We start from the raw sequence: 20,347 nt of genomic DNA, 5'->3' as shown, positions 1-20,347 counted from the left end.
GACGGCGGAGGAGAAGGCGTGAGGAGAAGTGCATGAGGGAGAGAGGTGCCGGGCCGGCTTTATGCTGGTCCCCGAGTGCCCGAGGGGCGGGACAGCCTTTGCGCACGAGAGCGTTTTGCAGGAAGCAGCCCTTGCGTGCCAGAGGCTGGCAAGCAATGAGGTGGGGTGTGTTTTCCTTCCCGCAACGCTCCCTTGTCATGCCCTGCTCTTGAGGACATGTCCATCTGGCCCTGGCGGCAGCTTTTAAGTGAGAGTAGGTATTTGGGAGGATTTGCATGGCAGGTGCGTGTCAGGGCATTGGGCAGACTGTGCCGAAGCGTAGGAGAGGTGGGGTGTCGTCAGTGAGGTCATCCCGTGGCAGTCGTGTAGTGTGGTTTGTGGGTGCGTTGTGCAGAGGGGCCCCGTTTCGTCGTAAGCCTGGAAGGGTGGTGTGGGCTTTGGAGGTGTGCCGGGCGTGAAGGGCTGCCTTGCATCCGCTTGGTGCGTCTCCGCCTTGCTTCCAGGTCACGACGGCTGTCTTTAGGCCTGGCCTTTCCCATTGGGTGTGCTCTGTGTGTGTGTTGGTGCCTCTGTGGCTTGTGAGGTTGTAGCTGGGAGAAGGGAGGGTGCCTGTTTGGGCTTGTGCCCCCTTGGTGCTGTCCCTGGGGGTGTCAGTGCAAGCAGGCAGAGGAGGGGTGCTTGGGAGAGCAGGCCGTTGTCCCGGCAGCCCTGGTTGAGAGGTGGCGTGGCCTGTGATGTGGGGAGCCCTGCCCCGCTCCCCAGCGTGTTGTGTTGGCCCCTGGGTAGCGCTGGCCTTAGGTGGGGCCAGCACGTTTGCCTGCTGGGCTGTGGCGTGACGCAGTGCTTGGGCTGTGGCGTGACGCATGCAAAGAAGAGCAAGGAAGCTGTGGAAGGATGTAGAGAGCAAGAGTTGTGAGGAGCGTTTGAAGGAAGTGGGGCGTTTAGTTTGCAGGAGAAGGCGGCTGAGGGAGACGTTACCGGTGGTTTAGTGGTGGGCTTGGTAGTGTTGGGTTCACGGTTGGACTCGATAATGTTGAGGGTGTTTTGCGACCCAAATGACTGTGTGATTGTATATGGGGCACGGTGCAAGGGCAGGGGAGTTTCTGGAGAGCCCGTGAGTGTGGCGGGAGGCAGAGGGGAGTGTGAGCGTCAGGCAGGGGAGGTGGTGGTGAGCCAGGGCCTTTGTGGTGTTCAGCTGGGGTGAGTGGTGAGGGGTGAGGCCATTTCTGTGCGCAGCGTCTGAGGGGCTGAAAGAGAATTAGGAGATTGCCAAGGGGAGTTGGAGGCGAGCGTGCAGCAGGCAGGTGCAGAGCGGAGGCCCTGGTGGTGGTGGATGCATGCGGAAGGGTTGATGAATGGCGAGGCCTGGTGCAGTTGAGGCAGGGTGAGCGTTTGCAGGGTGCTTGTCAGGCGAGCAGCGCTCGCTGGTGAAGACGATGAAGGGAGGTGGGCAGGAGTGCTGTGCGACTGGGCGTACGTAAGTCCCCGGGGGCCTGAGGGGTTGCAGGCAGGAGTGTCGAGGGAGCTGGCCGATGTGCTTGGGAGGCCGGCGTTGGTTGTCTTGGAATGGTCACGGTGCCTGGGCGCAGTTTCTGCTGGCTAGAAGAGAGCCCTTTGAGGTCCTATGTTAAGGAAGATGAGGAAGGACGATGTGGTAAATGAGAGGCTGCCTAGGCTGACGTCGTTTGCGGGGAAGGCGATGGAGGAAATGGTCCTGGAAAGCACTGCGAAGGCCAGGAAGGAGAAGAAGGTGCTGGGGAATTGTGAGTGTGGATTTAGGAAGGGAAACGTTGCTTGAGCGAGCTCCGTGTCTTCTGCGTTGAAGTGACTCGCTTTGTGGACGAGGAGAGAGCCGTGGCTGGTGTTTAGCTCGACCTTGTAGTAGCGCCTTTGAGGCTTTCTCCTCGCGTGGTCGTAGAGAAGGCGAGGAAGTATGGGTTGCGTAAGCGGAGAGTGAGGTGGAGCGCAAAGTGGCTGAAGGTCTGGGCCGAGAGGCTTGTGATCGGTGTCCCAAAGTCGAGATGGAGGCAAGTCTCAAGCGGTGTAGGCCAGGACTCTGATCTCGGGCCCGCAGGGTTGAACACGGTCATCACTGACGTGGGCAGTGGGACGAAGTGCCCCCTGAGCAAGTTGTGAGGTGCTGCAGAATGTGGAGGAGTGTCTGAGGCAGGGGCTGGATGTGGCACCATTGAGAGGGATGTGGAGAGGCTGGAGATGGGGGCAGAGAGGAATGTGCTGAAGTTCAGGAGGGGGAAATGCAAAGTCGTGCATGCGGGGAGGAATAGCGCTGGGCCCGAGGCCGTGGTGGGGGCCGAGAGGGTGGAAAGCAGCTTTGCTGAGCACGGCTTTGCTGAGTGCTGGTGGAGAACAAGCTGAGTATGAGGCAGCAATGCAGCCTTGGGTCAAAAGAGGGCAAGAGCGTCCAGGGCAGTGTTGGGCAGCGCGTTGCCAGCAGGTCGGGGGAGGTGCTCTCGGTCTCTGTTTGGCGCTGCTGAGGCCCCGTGTGGAGTCGTGTGTCCAGCTGAGGGCTCGGCAGTGGAAGAAGGACGTGGCCTTAGCGGAGCGGGTCGAGCGCAGGGCCAGCAAGAGGCTGAAGGGACTGGAGCATCCTTCGTAGGAGGAGAAGCTGAGAGGGGTGGGAGGTTTCTGAGCCAGGAGGCAAGGCCGCGCGGGGAGATGTCATCAATGTGCGTAAATGCTGGATGGGAGGGAATGAGGACGGGGAGTCGGAGTGTTGTCGTGGGTGCCCACGGGCAGGGCAAGTGTGACTGGGGAAAGCTGCAAAGACGTGGCATTTCCTTGGAAGAGAAGGCAAGCCTTTTTCAGTGTGAGGGTGGTCAAAGAGCGGCAGTGGTTTGCGAGAGAGGCGTTGGAGTGTCCATCCCTGGCTCTATTGAAAAGGTGACGAGACGTGGTCGTGGACGGCCTGCTTGAGCAGGTTGGATTGAAGTAGCTGATCTGTGGGGGTTCCTTGCGCAGTCGGTGATTCTGTTTGGTGTGATTCTGCTTGCTGTGATGGGAGATAGTGGTGCTGAGGAAAAGAGTTGGCGAGGTGTGTGCTGTCAGGGGAGCTTGCATCAGAGGCTTGTTTCGAAGTGCAGTAAGGTATGCAAGGCTTTGTTTGGGCAAGTGAAGGGGTTGTGTCGGGGCCTGGAAGCCCCTGGGTGGCAGTGGGTGTTGTTGCTGGGGAGGTACTTGGTAAGAGAGGTCTTGTGGCCCTTTTGCAGCTATCCCGATGGGCTCTTTAGCCCTGGCTTGGTGGCGCGTGAGGCTGGAAGAGGCTTGGGAGAAGAAAGGAAGAGGAGGCGTGCGAGGCTGGGATGCAGGAGAACTTTATTGGGAGAAAACCAGCAGTGAAAAGGCAGGAGCGGCCAGTGGAAGGGAGGCGGTGTGAGGTGCAAGTAGGGCGAGCAAGAGGCAAGGTGCCTTGTGCGCAGTAGCTTTCTGCGGAGCACCGAGGTCTTGCTTCCTCTGTTGGGAGTGTCCCACCGTGGGTCCCTGTTGGTCTTGGGCTTGTGAGGAGGTGGTTGGAGCAGAGAGTACTGGAGAGAGCAGAAGGGGCGCTGGAAAGAAGGAAGTGGGAGAAGCGGAGGAGGTTGATGGGCCATGTTTCCGGGCTGGCCCCTTCCCTGCTTGCTTTGTGCCTTGAGAGGAGGAGCCGTGGATGCCCGCTCCAGGTGCCAGGCAGGGCCTGGAAGTGCGTGGTCAATCCATGCCGTGCCGCGGGTTGCCGGGCGTGTGCGGTTGGTGTGAGGCGTGGTGGCGAGGGCCCTTAGCAGGGGTAGCAGCCTCTTGCGCCGCTGAAGCAGCCCAGGCCTCCGAAGCCGTAGCCGAAGGCACCGGAGGAGACGGGCACTCCCTGGGAGCTGAGGACGGTGCCCACGGCAGCGGATGAGGAGGATCCGACGGTGGTGTTCTGTGGGAAGGAGCTGAGGATGGGTCCTGGCAGGGTGACCACGACGGTGGAAGGCTGGATGACGACGCGGGAGTCCTCGCACTGCCTGACGCAGGGCTCGTTGCAGCTGTTAGCCAGCGGGGTGGGTCCGCAGGGGCGGCAGAGGTCGTAGCAGGCCATGTGTGTGGTGCGGAGGGGCCCTGGAAGAGAGGGCGTTGAGGAAGCGGAGGGGCGTGGGGGTGCGAGGGGCGGTGTTGCAGGAGGGGGAGGGAGTCCAGCGGAGGCCTGGTGCGGGTGTGTGTGGAGCGTGGCGGTGGGGAGGCGTGAGGGCTGTTGAGGCTGGGGGCAGAGCGTGCTGGAAGTTGCGGGGGCCAGGTGGGTCAGGAGGAGTAGGAGGGAAGGGTGTTGAGGCTCACCTTGTTGACGGCGGAGGAGAAGGCGTGAGGAGAAGTGCGTGAGGGAGAGAGGTGCCGGGCCGGCTTTATGCTGGTCCCCGAGTGCCCGAGGGCGGGACAGCCTTTGCGCACGAGAGCGTTTTGCAGGAAGCAGCCCTTGCGTGCCAGAGGCTGGCAAGCAATGAGGTGGGGTGTGTTTTCCTTCCCGCAACGCTCCCTTGTCATGCCCTGCTCTTGAGGACATGTCCATCTGGCCCTGGCGGCAGCTTTTAAGTGAGAGTAGGTATTTGGGAGGATTTGCATGGCAGGTGCGTGTCAGGGCATTGGGCAGACTGTGCCGAAGCGTAGGAGAGGTGGGGTGTCGTCAGTGAGGTCATCCCGTGGCAGTCGTGTAGTGTGGTTTGTGGGTGCGTTGTGCAGAGGGGCCCCGTTTCGTCGTAAGCCTGGAAGGGTGGTGTGGGCTTTGGAGGTGTGCCGGGCGTGAAGGGCTGCCCCTTGCATCCGCTTGGTGCGTCTCCGCCTTGCTTCCAGGTCACGACGGCTGTCTTTAGGCCTGGCCTTTCCCATTGGGTGTGCTCTGTGTGTGTGTTGGTGCCTCTGTGGCTTGTGAGGTTGTAGCTGGGAGAAGGGAGGGTGCCTGTTTGGGCTTGTGCCCCCTTGGTGCTGTCCCTGGGGTGTCAGTGCAAGCAGGCAGAGGAGGGGTGCTTGGGAGAGCAGGCCGTTGTCCCGGCAGCCCTGGTTGAGAGGTGGCGTGGCCTGTGATGTGGGGAGCCCTGCCCCGCTCCCCAGCGTGTTGTGTTGGCCCCTGGGTAGCGCTGGCCTTAGGTGGGGCCAGCACGTTTGCCTGCTGGGCTGTGGCGTGACGCAGTGCTTGGGCTGTGGCGTGACGCATGCAAAGAAGAGCAAGGAAGCTGTGGAAGGATGTAGAGAGCAAGAGTTGTGAGGAGCGTTTGAAGGAAGTGGGGCGTTTAGTTTGCAGGAGAAGGCGGCTGAGGGAGACGTTACCGGTGGTTTAGTGGTGGGCTTGGTAGTGTTGGGTTCACGGTTGGACTCGATAATGTTGAGGGTGTTTTGCGACCCAAATGACTGTGTGATTGTATATGGGGCACGGTGCAAGGGCAGGGGAGTTTCTGGAGAGCCCGTGAGTGTGGCGGGAGGCAGAGGGGAGTGTGAGCGTCAGGCAGGGGAGGTGGTGGTGAGCCAGGGCCTTTGTGGTGTTCAGCTGGGGTGAGTGGTGAGGGGTGAGGCCATTTCTGTGCGCAGCGTCTGAGGGGCTGAAAGAGAATTAGGAGATTGCCAAGGGGAGTTGGAGGCGAGCGTGCAGCAGGCAGGTGCAGAGCGGAGGCCCTGGTGGTGGTGGATGCATGCGGAAGGGTTGATGAATGGCGAGGCCTGGTGCAGTTGAGGCAGGGTGAGCGTTTGCAGGGTGCTTGTCAGGCGAGCAGCGCTCGCTGGTGAAGACGATGAAGGGAGGTGGGCAGGAGTGCTGTGCGACTGGGCGTACGTAAGTCCCCGGGGCCTGAGGGGTTGCAGGCAGGAGTGTCGAGGGAGCTGGCCGATGTGCTTGGGAGGCCGGCGTTGGTTGTCTTGGAATGGTCACGGTGCCTGGGCGCAGTTTCTGCTGGCTAGAAGAGAGCCCTTTGAGGTCCTATGTTAAGGAAGATGAGGAAGGACGATGTGGTAAATGAGAGGCTGCCTAGGCTGACGTCGTTTGCGGGGAAGGCGATGGAGGAAATGGTCCTGGAAAGCACTGCGAAGGCCAGGAAGGAGAAGAAGGTGCTGGGGAATTGTGAGTGTGGATTTAGGAAGGGGAAACGTTGCTTGTCGAGCTCCGTGTCTTCTGCGTTGAAGTGACTCGCTTTGTGGACGAGGAGAGAGCCGTGGCTGGTGTTTAGCTCGACCTTGTAGTAGCGCCTTTGAGGCTTTCTCCCCTCGCGTGGTCGTAGAGAAGGCGAGGAAGTATGGGTTGCGTAAGCGGAGAGTGAGGTGGAGCGCAAAGTGGCTGAAGGTCTGGGCCGAGAGGCTTGTGATCGGTGTCCCAAAGTCGAGATGGAGGCAAGTCTCAAGCGGTGTAGGCCAGGACTCTGATCTCGGGCCCGCAGGGTTGAACACGGTCATCACTGACGTGGGCAGTGGGACGAAGTGCCCCCTGAGCAAGTTGTGAGGTGCTGCAGAATGTGGAGGAGTGTCTGAGGCAGGGGCTGGATGTGGCACCATTGAGAGGGATGTGGAGAGGCTGGAGATGGGGGCAGAGAGGAATGTGCTGAAGTTCAGGAGGGAAATGCAAAGTCGTGCATGCGGGGAGGAATAGCGCTGGGCCCGAGGCCGTGGTGGGGGCCGAGAGGGTGGAAAGCAGCTTTGCTGAGCACGGCTTTGCTGAGTGCTGGTGGAGAACAAGCTGAGTATGAGGCAGCAATGCAGCCTTGGGTCAAAAGAGGGCAAGAGCGTCCAGGGCAGTGTTGGGCAGCGCGTTGCCAGCAGGTCGGGGAGGTGCTCTCGGTCTCTGTTTGGCGCTGCTGAGGCCCCGTGTGGAGTCGTGTGTCCAGCTGAGGGCTCGGCAGTGGAAGAAGGACGTGGCCTTAGCGGAGCGGGTCGAGCGCAGGGCCAGCAAGAGGCTGAAGGGACTGGAGCATCCTTCGTAGGAGGAGAAGCTGAGAGGGGTGGGAGGTTTCTGAGCCAGGAGGCAAGGCCGCGCGGGGAGATGTCATCAATGTGCGTAAATGCTGGATGGGAGGGAATGAGGACGGGGAGTCGGAGTGTTGTCGTGGGTGCCCACGGGCAGGGCAAGTGTGACTGGGGAAAGCTGCAAAGACGTGGCATTTCCTTGGAAGAGAAGGCAAGCCTTTTTCAGTGTGAGGGTGGTCAAAGAGCGGCAGTGGTTTGCGAGAGAGGCGTTGGAGTGTCCATCCCTGGCTCTATTGAAAAGGTGACGAGACGTGGTCGTGGACGGCCTGCTTGAGCAGGTTGGATTGAAGTAGCTGATCTGTGGGGGTTCCTTGCGCAGTCGGTGATTCTGTTTGGTGTGATTCTGCTTGCTGTGATGGGAGATAGTGGTGCTGAGGAAAAGAGTTGGCGAGGTGTGTGCTGTCAGGGGAGCTTGCATCAGAGGCTTGTTTCGAAGTGCAGTAAGGTATGCAACGCTTTGTTTGGGCAAGTGAAGGGGTTGTGTCGGGCCCTGCAAGCCCCTGGGTGGCAGTGGGTGTTGTTGCTGGGGAGGTACTTGGTAAGAGAGGTCTTGTGGCCCTTTTGCAGCTATCCCGATGGGCTCTTTAGCCCTGGCTTGGTGGCGCGTGAGGCTGGAAGAGGCTTGGGAGAAGAAAGGAAGAGGAGGCGTGCGAGGCTGGGATGCAGGAGAACTTTATTGGGAGAAAACCAGCAGTGAAAAGGCAGGAGCGGCCAGTGGAAGGGAGGCGGTGTGAGGTGCAAGTAGGGCGAGCATGAGGCAAGGTGCCTTGTGCGCAGTAGCTTTTTGCGGAGCACCGAGGTCTTGCTTCCTCTGTTGGGAGTGTCCCACCGTGGGTCCCTGTTGGTCTTGGGCTTGTGAGGAGGTGGTTGGAGCAGAGAGTACTGGAGAGAGCAGAAGGGGCGCTGGAAAGAAGGAAGTGGGAGAAGCGGAGGAGGTTGATGGGCCATGTTTCCGGGCTGGCCCCTTCCCTGCTTGCTTTGTGCCTTGAGAGGAGGAGCCGTGGATGCCCGCTCCAGGTGCCAGGCAGGGCCTGGAAGTGCGTGGTCAATCCATGCCGTGCCGCGGGTTGCCGGGCGTGTGCGGTTGGTGTGAGGCGTGGTGGCGAGGGCCCTTAGCAGGGGTAGCAGCCTCTTGCGCCGCTGAAGCAGCCCAGGCCTCCGAAGCCGTAGCCGAAGGCACCGGAGGAGACGGGCACTCCCTGGGAGCTGAGGACGGTGCCCACGGCAGCGGATGAGGAGGATCCGACGGTGGTGTTCTGTGGGAAGGAGCTGAGGATGGGTCCTGGCAGGGTGACCACGACGGTGGAAGGCTGGATGACGACGCGGGAGTCCTCGCACTGCCTGACGCAGGGCTCGTTGCAGCTGTTAGCCAGCGGGGTGGGTCCGCAGGGGCGGCAGAGGTCGTAGCAGGCCATGTGTGTGGTGCGGAGGGGCCCTGGAAGAGAGGGCGTTGAGGAAGCGGAGGGCGTGGGGGTGCGAGGGGCGGTGTTGCAGGAGGGGAGGGAGTCCAGGGAGGCCTGGTGCGGGTGTGTGTGGAGCGTGGCGGTGGGGAGGCGTGAGGGCTGTTGAGGCTGGGGGCAGAGCGTGCTGGAAGAGACGGGCCAGGTGTGGGGCAGGAGGAGTAGGGGAAGGGTGTTGAGGCTCACCTTGTTGACGGCGGAGGAGAAGGCGTGAGGAGAAGTGCGTGAGGGAGAGAGGTGCCGGGCCGGCTTTTATGCTGGTCCCCGAGTGCCCGAGGGCGGGACAGCCTTTGCGCACGAGAGCGTTTTGCAGGAAGCAGCCCTTGCGTGCCAGAGGCTGGCAAGCAATGAGGTGGGGTGTGTTTTCCTTCCCGCAACGCTCCCTTGTCATGCCCTGCTCTTGAGGACATGTCCATCTGGCCCTGGCGGCAGCTTTTAAGTGAGAGTAGGTATTTGGGAGGATTTGCATGGCAGGTGCGTGTCAGGGCATTGGGCAGACTGTGCCGAAGCGTAGGAGAGGTGGGGTGTCGTCAGTGAGGTCATCCCGTGGCAGTCGTGTAGTGTGGTTTGTGGGTGCGTTGTGCAGAGGGGCCCCGTTTCGTCGTAAGCCTGGAAGGGTGGTGTGGGCTTTGGAGGTGTGCCGGGCGTGAAGGGCTGCCCCTTGCATCCGCTTGGTGCGTCTCCGCCTTGCTTCCAGGTCACGACGGCTGTCTTTAGGCCTGGCCTTTCCCATTGGGTGTGCTCTGTGTGTGTGTTGGTGCCTCTGTGGCTTGTGAGGTTGTAGCTGGGAGAAGGGAGGGTGCCTGTTTGGGCTTGTGCCCCCTTGGTGCTGTCCCTGGGGGTGTCAGTGCAAGCAGGCAGAGGAGGGGTGCTTGGGAGAGCAGGCCGTTGTCCCGGCAGCCCTGGTTGAGAGGTGGCGTGGCCTGTGATGTGGGGAGCCCTGCCCCGCTCCCCAGCGTGTTGTGTTGGCCCCTGGGTAGCGCTGGCCTTAGGTGGGGCCAGCACGTTTGCCTGCTGGGCTGTGGCGTGACGCAGTGCTTGGGCTGTGGCGTGACGCATGCAAAGAAGAGCAAGGAAGCTGTGGAAGGATGTAGAGAGCAAGAGTTGTGAGGAGCGTTTGAAGGAAGTGGGGCGTTTAGTTTGCAGGAGAAGGCGGCTGAGGGAGACGTTACCGGTGGTTTAGTGGTGGGCTTGGTAGTGTTGGGTTCACGGTTGGACTCGATAATGTTGAGGGTGTTTTGCGACCCAAATGACTGTGTGATTGTATATGGGGCACGGTGCAAGGGCAGGGGAGTTTCTGGAGAGCCCGTGAGTGTGGCGGGAGGCAGAGGGGAGTGTGAGCGTCAGGCAGGGGAGGTGGTGGTGAGCCAGGGCCTTTGTGGTGTTCAGCTGGGGTGAGTGGTGAGGGGTGAGGCCATTTCTGTGCGCAGCGTCTGAGGGGCTGAAAGAGAATTAGGAGATTGCCAAGGGGAGTTGGAGGCGAGCGTGCAGCAGGCAGGTGCAGAGCGGAGGCCCTGGTGGTGGTGGATGCATGCGGAAGGGTTGATGAATGGCGAGGCCTGGTGCAGTTGAGGCAGGGTGAGCGTTTGCAGGGTGCTTGTCAGGCGAGCAGCGCTCGCTGGTGAAGACGATGAAGGGAGGTGGGCAGGAGTGCTGTGCGACTGGGCGTACGTAAGTCCCCGGGGCCTGAGGGGTTGCAGGCAGGAGTGTCGAGGGAGCTGGCCGATGTGCTTGGGAGGCCGGCGTTGGTTGTCTTGGAATGGTCACGGTGCCTGGGCGCAGTTTCTGCTGGCTAGAAGAGAGCCCTTTGAGGTCCTATGTTAAGGAAGATGAGGAAGGACGATGTGGTAAATGAGAGGCTGCCTAGGCTGACGTCGTTTGCGCGGAAGGCGATGGAGGAAATGGTCCTGGAAAGCACTGCGAAGGCCAGGAAGGAGAAGAAGGTGCTGGGGAATTGTGAGTGTGGATTTAGGAAGGGGAAACGTTGCTTGAGCGAGCTCCGTGTCTTCTGCGTTGAAGTGACTCGCTTTGTGGACGAGGAGAGAGCCGTGGCTGGTGTTTAGCTCGACCTTGTAGTAGCGCCTTTGAGGCTTTCTCCCTCGCGTGGTCGTAGAGAAGGCGAGGAAGTATGGGTTGCGTAAGCGGAGAGTGAGGTGGAGCGCAAAGTGGCTGAAGGTCTGGGCCGAGAGGCTTGTGATCGGTGTCCCAAAGTCGAGATGGAGGCAAGTCTCAAGCGGTGTAGGCCAGGACTCTGATCTCGGGCCCGCAGGGTTGAACACGGTCATCACTGACGTGGGCAGTGGGACGAAGTGCCCCTGAGCAAGTTGTGAGGTGCTGCAGAATGTGGAGGAGTGTCTGAGGCAGGGGCTGGATGTGGCACCATTGAGAGGGATGTGGAGAGGCTGGAGATGGGGGCAGAGAGGAATGTGCTGAAGTTCAGGAGGGGAAATGCAAAGTCGTGCATGCGGGGAGGAATAGCGCTGGGCCCGAGGCCGTGGTGGGGGCCGAGAGGGTGGAAAGCAGCTTTGCTGAGCACGGCTTTGCTGAGTGCTGGTGGAGAACAAGCTGAGTATGAGGCAGCAATGCAGCCTTGGGTCAAAAGAGGGCAAGAGCGTCCAGGGCAGTGTTGGGCAGCGCGTTGCCAGCAGGTCGGGGAGGTGCTCTCGGTCTCTGTTTGGCGCTGCTGAGGCCCCGTGTGGAGTCGTGTGTCCAGCTGAGGGCTCGGCAGTGGAAGAAGGACGTGGCCTTAGCGGAGCGGGTCGAGCGCAGGGCCAGCAAGAGGCTGAAGGGACTGGAGCATCCTTCGTAGGAGGAGAAGCTGAGAGGGGTGGGAGGTTTCTGAGCCAGGAGGCAAGGCCGCGCGGGGAGATGTCATCAATGTGCGTAAATGCTGGATGGGAGGGAATGAGGACGGGGAGTCGGAGTGTTGTCGTGGGTGCCCACGGGCAGGGCAAGTGTGACTGGGGAAAGCTGCAAAGACGTGGCATTTCCTTGGAAGAGAAGGCAAGCCTTTTTCAGTGTGAGGGTGGTCAAAGAGCGGCAGTGGTTTGCGAGAGAGGCGTTGGAGTGTCCATCCCTGGCTCTATTGAAAAGGTGACGAGACGTGGTCGTGGACGGCCTGCTTGAGCAGGTTGGATTGAAGTAGCTGATCTGTGGGGTTCCTTGCGCAGTCGGTGATTCTGTTTGGTGTGATTCTGCTTGCTGTGATGGGAGATAGTGGTGCTGAGGAAAAGAGTTGGCGAGGTGTGTGCTGTCAGGGGAGCTTGCATCAGAGGCTTGTTTCGAAGTGCAGTAAGGTATGCAAGGCTTTGTTTGGGCAAGTGAAGGGGTTGTGTCGGGGCCTGGAAGCCCCCTGGGTGGCAGTGGGTGTTGTTGCTGGGGAGGTACTTGGTAAGAGAGGTCTTGTGGCCCTTTTGCAGCTATCCCGATGGGCTCTTTAGCCCTGGCTTGGTGGCGCGTGAGGCTGGAAGAGGCTTGGGAGAAGAAAGGAAGAGGAGGCGTGCGAGGCTGGGATGCAGGAGAACTTTATTGGGAGAAAACCAGCAGTGAAAAGGCAGGAGCGGCCAGTGGAAGGGAGGCGGTGTGAGGTGCAAGTAGGGCGAGCATGAGGCAAGGTGCCTTGTGCGCAGTAGCTTTTTGCGGAGCACCGAGGTCTTGCTTCCTCTGTTGGGAGTGTCCCACCGTGGGTCCCTGTTGGTCTTGGGCTTGTGAGGAGGTGGTTGGAGCAGAGAGTACTGGAGAGAGCAGAAGGGGCGCTGGAAAGAAGGAAGTGGGAGAAGCGGAGGAGGTTGATGGGCCATGTTTCCGGGCTGGCCCCTTCCCTGCTTGCTTTGTGCCTTGAGAGGAGGAGCCGTGGATGCCCGCTCCAGGTGCCAGGCAGGGCCTGGAAGTGCGTGGTCAATCCATGCCGTGCCGCGGGTTGCCGGGCGTGTGCGGTTGGTGTGAGGCGTGGTGGCGAGGGCCCTTAGCAGGGGTAGCAGCCTCTTGCGCCGCCGAAGCAGCCCAGGCCTCCGAAGCCGTAGCCGTAGCCGAAGCCGCCGGAGGAGACGGGCACTCCCTGGGAGCTGAGGACGGTGCCCACGGCAGCGGATGAGGAGGATCCGACGGCGGTGCTCTGGGGGAAGGAGCTGAGGATGGGTCCTGGCAGGGTGACCACGACGGTGGAAGGCTGGATGACGACGCGGGAGTCCTCGCACTGCCTGACGCAGGGCTCGTTGCAGCTGTTAGCCAGCGGGGTGGGTCCGCAGGGGCGGCAGAGGTCGTAGCAGGCCATGTGTGTGGTGCGGAGGGGCCCTGGAAGAGAGGGCGTTGAGGAAGCGGAGGGGCGTGGGGGTGCGAGGGGCGGTGTTGCAGGACGGGCAGGGAGTCCAGGGAGGCCTGGTGCGGGTGTGTGTGGAGCGTGGCGGTGGGGAGGCGTGAGGGCTGTTGAGGCTGGGGGCAGAGCGTGCTGGAAGTTGCGGGGGCCAGGTGGGTCAGGAGGAGTAGCACGGCAAGCGTGTTGAGGCTCACCTTGTTGACGGCGGAGGAGAAGGCGTGAGGAGAAGTGCGTGAGGGAGAGAGGTGCCGGGCCGGCTTTTATGCTGGTCCCCGAGTGCCCGAGGGGCGGGACAGCCTTTGCGCACGAGAGCGTTTTGCAGGAAGCAGCCCTTGCGTGCCAGAGGCTGGCAAGCAATGAGGTGGGGTGTGTTTTCCTTCCCGCAACGCTCCCTTGTCATGCCCTGCTCTTGAGGACATGTCCATCTGGCCCTGGCGGCAGCTTTTAAGTGAGAGTAGGTATTTGGGAGGATTTGCATGGCAGGTGCGTGTCAGGGCATTGGGCAGACTGTGCCGAAGCGTAGGAGAGGTGGGGTGTCGTCAGTGAGGTCATCCCGTGGCAGTCGTGTAGTGTGGTTTGTGGGTGCGTTGTGCAGAGGGGCCCCGTTTCGTCGTAAGCCTGGAAGGGTGGTGTGGGCTTTGGAGGTGTGCCGGGCGTGAAGGGCTGCCCCTTGCATCCGCTGGTGCGTCTCCGCCTTGCTTCCAGGTCACGACGGCTGTCTTTAGGCCTGGCCTTTCCCATTGGGTGTGCTCTGTGTGTGTGTTGGTGCCTCTGTGGCTTGTGAGGTTGTAGCTGGGAGAAGGGAGGGTGCCTGTTTGGGCTTGTGCCCCCTTGGTGCTGTCCCTGGGGTGTCAGTGCAAGCAGGCAGAGGAGGGTGCTTGGGAGAGCAGGCCGTTGTCCCGGCAGCCCTGGTTGAGAGGTGGCGTGGCCTGTGATGTGGGGAGCCCTGCCCCGCTCCCCAGCGTGTTGTGTTGGCCCCTGGGTAGCGCTGGCCTTAGGTGGGGCCAGCACGTTTGCCTGCTGGGCTGTGGCGTGACGCAGTGCTTGGGCTGTGGCGTGACGCATGCAAAGAAGAGCAAGGAAGCTGTGGAAGGATGTAGAGAGCAAGAGTTGTGAGGAGCGTTTGAAGGAAGTGGGGCGTTTAGTTTGCAGGAGAAGGCGGCTGAGGGAGACGTTACCGGTGGTTTAGTGGTGGGCTTGGTAGTGTTGGGTTCACGGTTGGACTCGATAATGTTGAGGGTGTTTTGCGACCCAAATGACTGTGTGATTGTATATGGGGCACGGTGCAAGGGCAGGGGAGTTTCTGGAGAGCCCGTGAGTGTGGCGGGAGGCAGAGGGGGAGTGTGAGCGTCAGGCAGGGGAGGTGGTGGTGAGCCAGGGCCTTTGTGGTGTTCAGCTGGGGTGAGTGGTGAGGGTGAGGCCATTTCTGTGCGCAGCGTCTGAGGGGCTGAAAGAGAATTAGGAGATTGCCAAGGGGAGTTGGAGGCGAGCGTGCAGCAGGCAGGTGCAGAGCGGAGGCCCTGGTGGTGGTGGATGCATGCGGAAGGGTTGATGAATGGCGAGGCCTGGTGCAGTTGAGGCAGGGTGAGCGTTTGCAGGGTGCTTGTCAGGCGAGCAGCGCTCGCTGGTGAAGACGATGAAGGGAGGTGGGCAGGAGTGCTGTGCGACTGGGCGTACGTAAGTCCCCGGGGCCTGAGGGGTTGCAGGCAGGAGTGTCGAGGGAGCTGGCCGATGTGCTTGGGAGGCCGGCGTTGGTTGTCTTGGAATGGTCACGGTGCCTGGGCGCAGTTTCTGCTGGCTAGAAGAGAGCCCTTTGAGGTCCTATGTTAAGGAAGATGAGGAAGGACGATGTGGTAAATGAGAGGCTGCCTAGGCTGACGTCGTTTGCGGGGAAGGCGATGGAGGAAATGGTCCTGGAAAGCACTGCGAAGGCCAGGAAGGAGAAGAAGGTGCTGGGGAATTGTGAGTGTGGATTTAGGAAGGGAAACGTTGCTTGTCGAGCTCCGTGTCTTCTGCGTTGAAGTGACTCGCTTTGTGGACGAGGAGAGAGCCGTGGCTGGTGTTTAGCTCGACCTTGTAGTAGCGCCTTTGAGGCTTTCTCCCCTCGCGTGGTCGTAGAGAAGGCGAGGAAGTATGGGTTGCGTAAGCGGAGAGTGAGGTGGAGCGCAAAGTGGCTGAAGGTCTGGGCCGAGAGGCTTGTGATCGGTGTCCCAAAGTCGAGATGGAGGCAAGTCTCAAGCGGTGTAGGCCAGGACTCTGATCTCGGGCCCGCAGGGTTGAACACGGTCATCACTGACGTGGGCAGTGGGACGAAGTGCCCCTGAGCAAGTTGTGAGGTGCTGCAGAATGTGGAGGAGTGTCTGAGGCAGGGGCTGGATGTGGCACCATTGAGAGGGATGTGGAGAGGCTGGAGATGGGGGCAGAGAGGAATGTGCTGAAGTTCAGGACCCCGAAATGCAAAGTCGTGCATGCGGGGAGGAATAGCGCTGGGCCCGAGGCCGTGGTGGGGGCCGAGAGGGTGGAAAGCAGCTTTGCTGAGCACGGCTTTGCTGAGTGCTGGTGGAGAACAAGCTGAGTATGAGGCAGCAATGCAGCCTTGGGTCAAAAGAGGGCAAGAGCGTCCAGGGCAGTGTTGGGCAGCGCGTTGCCAGCAGGTCGGGGAGGTGCTCTCGGTCTCTGTTTGGCGCTGCTGAGGCCCCGTGTGGAGTCGTGTGTCCAGCTGAGGGCTCGGCAGTGGAAGAAGGACGTGGCCTTAGCGGAGCGGGTCGAGCGCAGGGCCAGCAAGAGGCTGAAGGGACTGGAGCATCCTTCGTAGGAGGAGAAGCTGAGAGGGGTGGGAGGTTTCTGAGCCAGGAGGCAAGGCCGCGCGGGGAGATGTCATCAATGTGCGTAAATGCTGGATGGGAGGGAATGAGGACGGGGAGTCGGAGTGTTGTCGTGGGTGCCCACGGGCAGGGCAAGTGTGACTGGGGAAAGCTGCAAAGACGTGGCATTTCCTTGGAAGAGAAGGCAAGCCTTTTTCAGTGTGAGGGTGGTCAAAGAGCGGCAGTGGTTTGCGAGAGAGGCGTTGGAGTGTCCATCCCTGGCTCTATTGAAAAGGTGACGAGACGTGGTCGTGGACGGCCTGCTTGAGCAGGTTGGATTGAAGTAGCTGATCTGTGGGGGTTCCTTGCGCAGTCGGTGATTCTGTTTGGTGTGATTCTGCTTGCTGTGATGGGAGATAGTGGTGCTGAGGAAAAGAGTTGGCGAGGTGTGTGCTGTCAGGGGAGCTTGCATCAGAGGCTTGTTTCAAGTGCAGTAAGGTATGCAAGGCTTTGTTTGGGCAAGTGAAGGGGTTGTGTCGGGGCCTGGAAGCCCCTGGGTGGCAGTGGGTGTTGTTGCTGGGGAGGTACTTGGTAAGAGAGGTCTTGTGGCCCTTTTGCAGCTATCCCGATGGGCTCTTTAGCCCTGGCTTGGTGGCGCGTGAGGCTGGAAGAGGCTTGGGAGAAGAAAGGAAGAGGAGGCGTGCGAGGCTGGGATGCAGGAGAACTTTATTGGGAGAAAACCAGCAGTGAAAAGGCAGGAGCGGCCAGTGGAAGGGAGGCGGTGTGAGGTGCAAGTAGGGCGAGCATGAGGCAAGGTGCCTTGTGCGCAGTAGCTTTTTGCGGAGCACCGAGGTCTTGCTTCCTCTGTTGGGAGTGTCCCACCGTGGGTCCCTGTTGGTCTTGGGCTTGTGAGGAGGTGGTTGGAGCAGAGAGTACTGGAGAGAGCAGAAGGGGCGCTGGAAAGAAGGAAGTGGGAGAAGCGGAGGAGGTTGATGGGCCATGTTTCCGGGCTGGCCCCCTTCCCTGCTTGCTTTGTGCCTTGAGAGGAGGAGCCGTGGATGCCCGCTCCAGGTGCCAGGCAGGGCCTGGAAGTGCGTGGTCAATCCATGCCGTGCCGCGGGTTGCCGGGCGTGTGCGGTTGGTGTGAGGCGTGGTGGCGAGGGCCCTTAGCAGGGGTAGCAGCCTCTTGCGCCGCTGAAGCAGCCCAGGCCTCCGAAGCCGTAGCCGAAGGCACCGGAGGAGACGGGCACTCCTGGGAGCTGAGGACGGTGCCCACGGCAGCGGATGAGGAGGATCCGACGGTGGTGTTCTGTGGGAAGGAGCTGAGGATGGGTCCTGGCAGGGTGACCACGACGGTGGAAGGCTGGATGACGACGCGGGAGTCCTCGCACTGCCTGACGCAGGGCTCGTTGCAGCTGTTAGCCAGCGGGGTGGGTCCGCAGGGGCGGCAGAGGTCGTAGCAGGCCATGTGTGTGGTGCGGAGGGGCCCTGGAAGAGAGGGCGTTGAGGAAGCGGAGGGCGTGGGGGTGCGAGGGCGGTGTTGCAGGAGGGGAGGGAGTCCAGGGAGGCCTGGTGCGGGTGTGTGTGGAGCGTGGCGGTGGGGAGGCGTGAGGGCTGTTGAGGCTGGGGGCAGAGCGTGCTGGAAGTTGCGGGGGCCAGGTGGGTCAGGAGGAGTAGGAGGGGAAGGGTGTTGAGGCTCACCTTGTTGACGGCGGAGGAGAAGGCGTGAGGAGAAGTGCGTGAGGGAGAGAGGTGCCGGGCCGGCACATGCTGGTCCCCGAGTGCCCGAGGGCGGGACAGCCTTTGCGCACGAGAGCGTTTGCAGGAAGCAGCCCTTGCGTGCCAGAGGCTGGCAAGCAATGAGGTGGGGTGTGTTTTCCTTCCCGCAACGCTCCCTTGTCATGCCCTGCTCTTGAGGACATGTCCATCTGGCCCTGGCGGCAGCTTTTAAGTGAGAGTAGGTATTTGGGAGGATTTGCATGGCAGGTGCGTGTCAGGGCATTGGGCAGACTGTGCCGAAGCGTAGGAGAGGTGGGGTGTCGTCAGTGAGGTCATCCCGTGGCAGTCGTGTAGTGTGGTTTGTGGGTGCGTTGTGCAGAGGGGCCCCGTTTCGTCGTAAGCCTGGAAGGGTGGTGTGGGCTTTGGAGGTGTGCCGGGCGTGAAGGGCTGCCCCTTGCATCCGCTTGGTGCGTCTCCGCCTTGCTTCCAGGTCACGACGGCTGTCTTTAGGCCTGGCCTTTCCCATTGGGTGTGCTCTGTGTGTGTGTTGGTGCCTCTGTGGCTTGTGAGGTTGTAGCTGGGAGAAGGGAGGGTGCCTGTTTGGGCTTGTGCCCCCTTGGTGCTGTCCCTGGGGGTGTCAGTGCAAGCAGGCAGAGGAGGGGTGCTTGGGAGAGCAGGCCGTTGTCCCGGCAGCCCTGGTTGAGAGGTGGCGTGGCCTGTGATGTGGGGAGCCCTGCCCCGCTCCCCAGCGTGTTGTGTTGGCCCCTGGGTAGCGCTGGCCTTAGGTGGGGCCAGCACGTTTGCCTGCTGGGCTGTGGCGTGACGCAGTGCTTGGGCTGTGGCGTGACGCATGCAAAGAAGAGCAAGGAAGCTGTGGAAGGATGTAGAGAGCAAGAGTTGTGAGGAGCGTTTGAAGGAAGTGGGGGCGTTTAGTTTGCAGGAGAAGGCGGCTGAGGGAGACGTTACCGGTGGTTTAGTGGTGGGCTTGGTAGTGTTGGGTTCACGGTTGGACTCGATAATGTTGAGGGTGTTTTGCGACCCAAATGACTGTGTGATTGTATATGGGGCACGGTGCAAGGGCAGGCCCAGTTTCTGGAGAGCCCGTGAGTGTGGCGGGAGGCAGAGGGGGAGTGTGAGCGTCAGGCAGGGGAGGTGGTGGTGAGCCAGGGCCTTTGTGGTGTTCAGCTGGGGTGAGTGGTGAGGGGTGAGGCCATTTCTGTGCGCAGCGTCTGAGGGGCTGAAAGAGAATTAGGAGATTGCCAAGGGGAGTTGGAGGCGAGCGTGCAGCAGGCAGGTGCAGAGCGGAGGCCCTGGTGGTGGTGGATGCATGCGGAAGGGTTGATGAATGGCGAGGCCTGGTGCAGTTGAGGCAGGGTGAGCGTTTGCAGGGTGCTTGTCAGGCGAGCAGCGCTCGCTGGTGAAGACGATGAAGGGAGGTGGGCAGGAGTGCTGTGCGACTGGGCGTACGTAAGTCCCCGGGGCCTGAGGGGTTGCAGGCAGGAGTGTCGAGGGAGCTGGCCGACGTGCTTGGGAGGCCGGCGTTGGTTGTCTTGGAATGGTCACGGTGCCTGGGCGCAGTTTCTGCTGGCTAGAAGAGAGCCCTTTGAGGTCCTATGTTAAGGAAGATGAGGAAGGACGATGTGGTAAATGAGAGGCTGCCTAGGCTGACGTCGTTTGCGGGGAAGGCGATGGAGGAAATGGTCCTGGAAAGCACTGCGAAGGCCAGGAAGGAGAAGAAGGTGCTGGGGAATTGTGAGTGTGGATTTAGGAAGGGGAAACGTTGCTTGTCGAGCTCCGTGTCTTCTGCGTTGAAGTGACTCGCTTTGTGGACGAGGAGAGAGCCGTGGCTGGTGTTTAGCTCGACCTTGTAGTAGCGCCTTTGAGGCTTTCTCCCCTCGCGTGGTCGTAGAGAAGGCGAGGAAGTATGGGTTGCGTAAGCGGAGAGTGAGGTGGAGCGCAAAGTGGCTGAAGGTCTGGGCCGAGAGGCTTGTGATCGGTGTCCCAAAGTCGAGATGGAGGCAAGTCTCAAGCGGTGTAGGCCAGGACTCTGATCTCGGGCCCGCAGGGTTGAACACGGTCATCACTGACGTGGGCAGTGGGACGAAGTGCCCCCTGAGCAAGTTGTGAGGTGCTGCAGAATGTGGAGGAGTGTCTGAGGCAGGGGCTGGATGTGGCACCATTGAGAGGGATGTGGAGAGGCTGGAGATGGGGGCAGAGAGGAATGTGCTGAAGTTCAGGAGGGGGAAATGCAAAGTCGTGCATGCGGGGAGGAATAGCGCTGGGCCCGAGGCCGTGGTGGGGGCCGAGAGGGTGGAAAGCAGCTTTGCTGAGCACGGCTTTGCTGAGTGCTGGTGGAGAACAAGCTGAGTATGAGGCAGCAATGCAGCCTTGGGTCAAAAGAGGGCAAGAGCGTCCAGGGCAGTGTTGGGCAGCGCGTTGCCAGCAGGTCGGGGGAGGTGCTCTCGGTCTCTGTTTGGCGCTGGTGAGGCCCCGTGTGGAGTCGTGTGTCCAGCTGAGGGCTCGGCAGTGGAAGAAGGACGTGGCCTTAGCGGAGCGGGTCGAGCGCAGGGCCAGCAAGAGGCTGAAGGGACTGGAGCATCCTTCGTAGGAGGAGAAGCTGAGAGGGGTGGGAGGTTTCTGAGCCAGGAGGCAAGGCCGCGCGGGGAGATGTCATCAATGTGCGTAAATGCTGGATGGGAGGGAATGAGGACGGGGAGTCGGAGTGTTGTCGTGGGTGCCCACGGGCAGGGCAAGTGTGACTGGGGAAAGCTGCAAAGACGTGGCATTTCCTTGGAAGAGAAGGCAAGCCTTTTTCAGTGTGAGGGTGGTCAAAGAGCGGCAGTGGTTTGCGAGAGAGGCGTTGGAGTGTCCATCCCTGGCTCTATTGAAAAGGTGACGAGACGTGGTCGTGGACGGCCTGCTTGAGCAGGTTGGATTGAAGTAGCTGATCTGTGGGGGTTCCTTGCGCAGTCGGTGATTCTGTTTGGTGTGATTCTGCTTGCTGTGATGGGAGATAGTGGTGCTGAGGAAAAGAGTTGGCGAGGTGTGTGCTGTCAGGGGAGCTTGCATCAGAG

At 60.9% G+C, this 20,347-nt stretch overlaps 3 protein-coding genes across 3 annotated transcripts; all 3 read right to left on the bottom strand.

Annotated features, from left to right (window-relative positions):
• Positions 1-3,772: 3,772 nt before the first annotated feature.
• On the bottom strand, positions 3,773-4,075 carry LOC140645969 (feather keratin 1-like). The gene has a single exon (XM_072849412.1). The coding sequence runs from the start codon at positions 4,073-4,075 to the stop codon at positions 3,773-3,775; it is 303 nt and encodes a 100-aa protein (XP_072705513.1).
• A 4,012-nt stretch (positions 4,076-8,087) lies between these two features.
• Positions 8,088-8,390, bottom strand: LOC140645968 (feather keratin 1-like). The gene has a single exon (XM_072849411.1). The coding sequence runs from the start codon at positions 8,388-8,390 to the stop codon at positions 8,088-8,090; it is 303 nt and encodes a 100-aa protein (XP_072705512.1).
• A 4,009-nt stretch (positions 8,391-12,399) lies between these two features.
• On the bottom strand, positions 12,400-13,815 carry LOC140645957 (feather keratin 1-like). Its single transcript, XM_072849400.1, has 3 exons — positions 13,772-13,815; positions 12,965-13,015; positions 12,400-12,745 (listed from the first exon to the last, which is right to left on the bottom strand). Exons 1-3 carry the CDS (start codon positions 13,813-13,815, stop codon positions 12,400-12,402), a joined length of 441 nt encoding a protein of 146 aa, XP_072705501.1.
• Positions 13,816-20,347: the final 6,532 nt, after the last annotated feature.

The sequence above is a fragment of the Ciconia boyciana genome, unplaced genomic scaffold (assembly GCF_034638445.1).
Source record: "Ciconia boyciana unplaced genomic scaffold, ASM3463844v1 HiC_scaffold_55, whole genome shotgun sequence".
Lineage (NCBI taxonomy): Eukaryota > Metazoa > Chordata > Aves > Ciconiiformes > Ciconiidae > Ciconia > Ciconia boyciana.
The sequence above is the reverse complement of the archived record's forward strand: the minus strand, read 5'-3'. Positions and strand labels throughout refer to the sequence as shown.

Coding starts and splice junctions, on each gene's coding strand:
- LOC140645969 (XM_072849412.1), bottom strand. CDS start 4,075: ATGGCCTGCTACGACCTCTGCCGCCCCTGCGGACCCACCCCGCTGGCT.
- LOC140645968 (XM_072849411.1), bottom strand. CDS start 8,390: ATGGCCTGCTACGACCTCTGCCGCCCCTGCGGACCCACCCCGCTGGCT.
- LOC140645957 (XM_072849400.1), bottom strand. CDS start 13,815: ATGCGTCACGCCACAGCCCAAGCACTGCGTCACGCCACAGCCCA. Junction 13,016..13,771: donor CTGCGTCACGCCACAGCCCA/GCAGGCAAACGT, acceptor CTCGGGGACCAG/CATAAAAGCCGGCCCGGCAC. Junction 12,746..12,964: donor ACGCACTTCTCCTCACGCCT/TCTCCTCCGCCG, acceptor CTCCGCTTCCTC/AACGCCCTCTCTTCCAGGGC.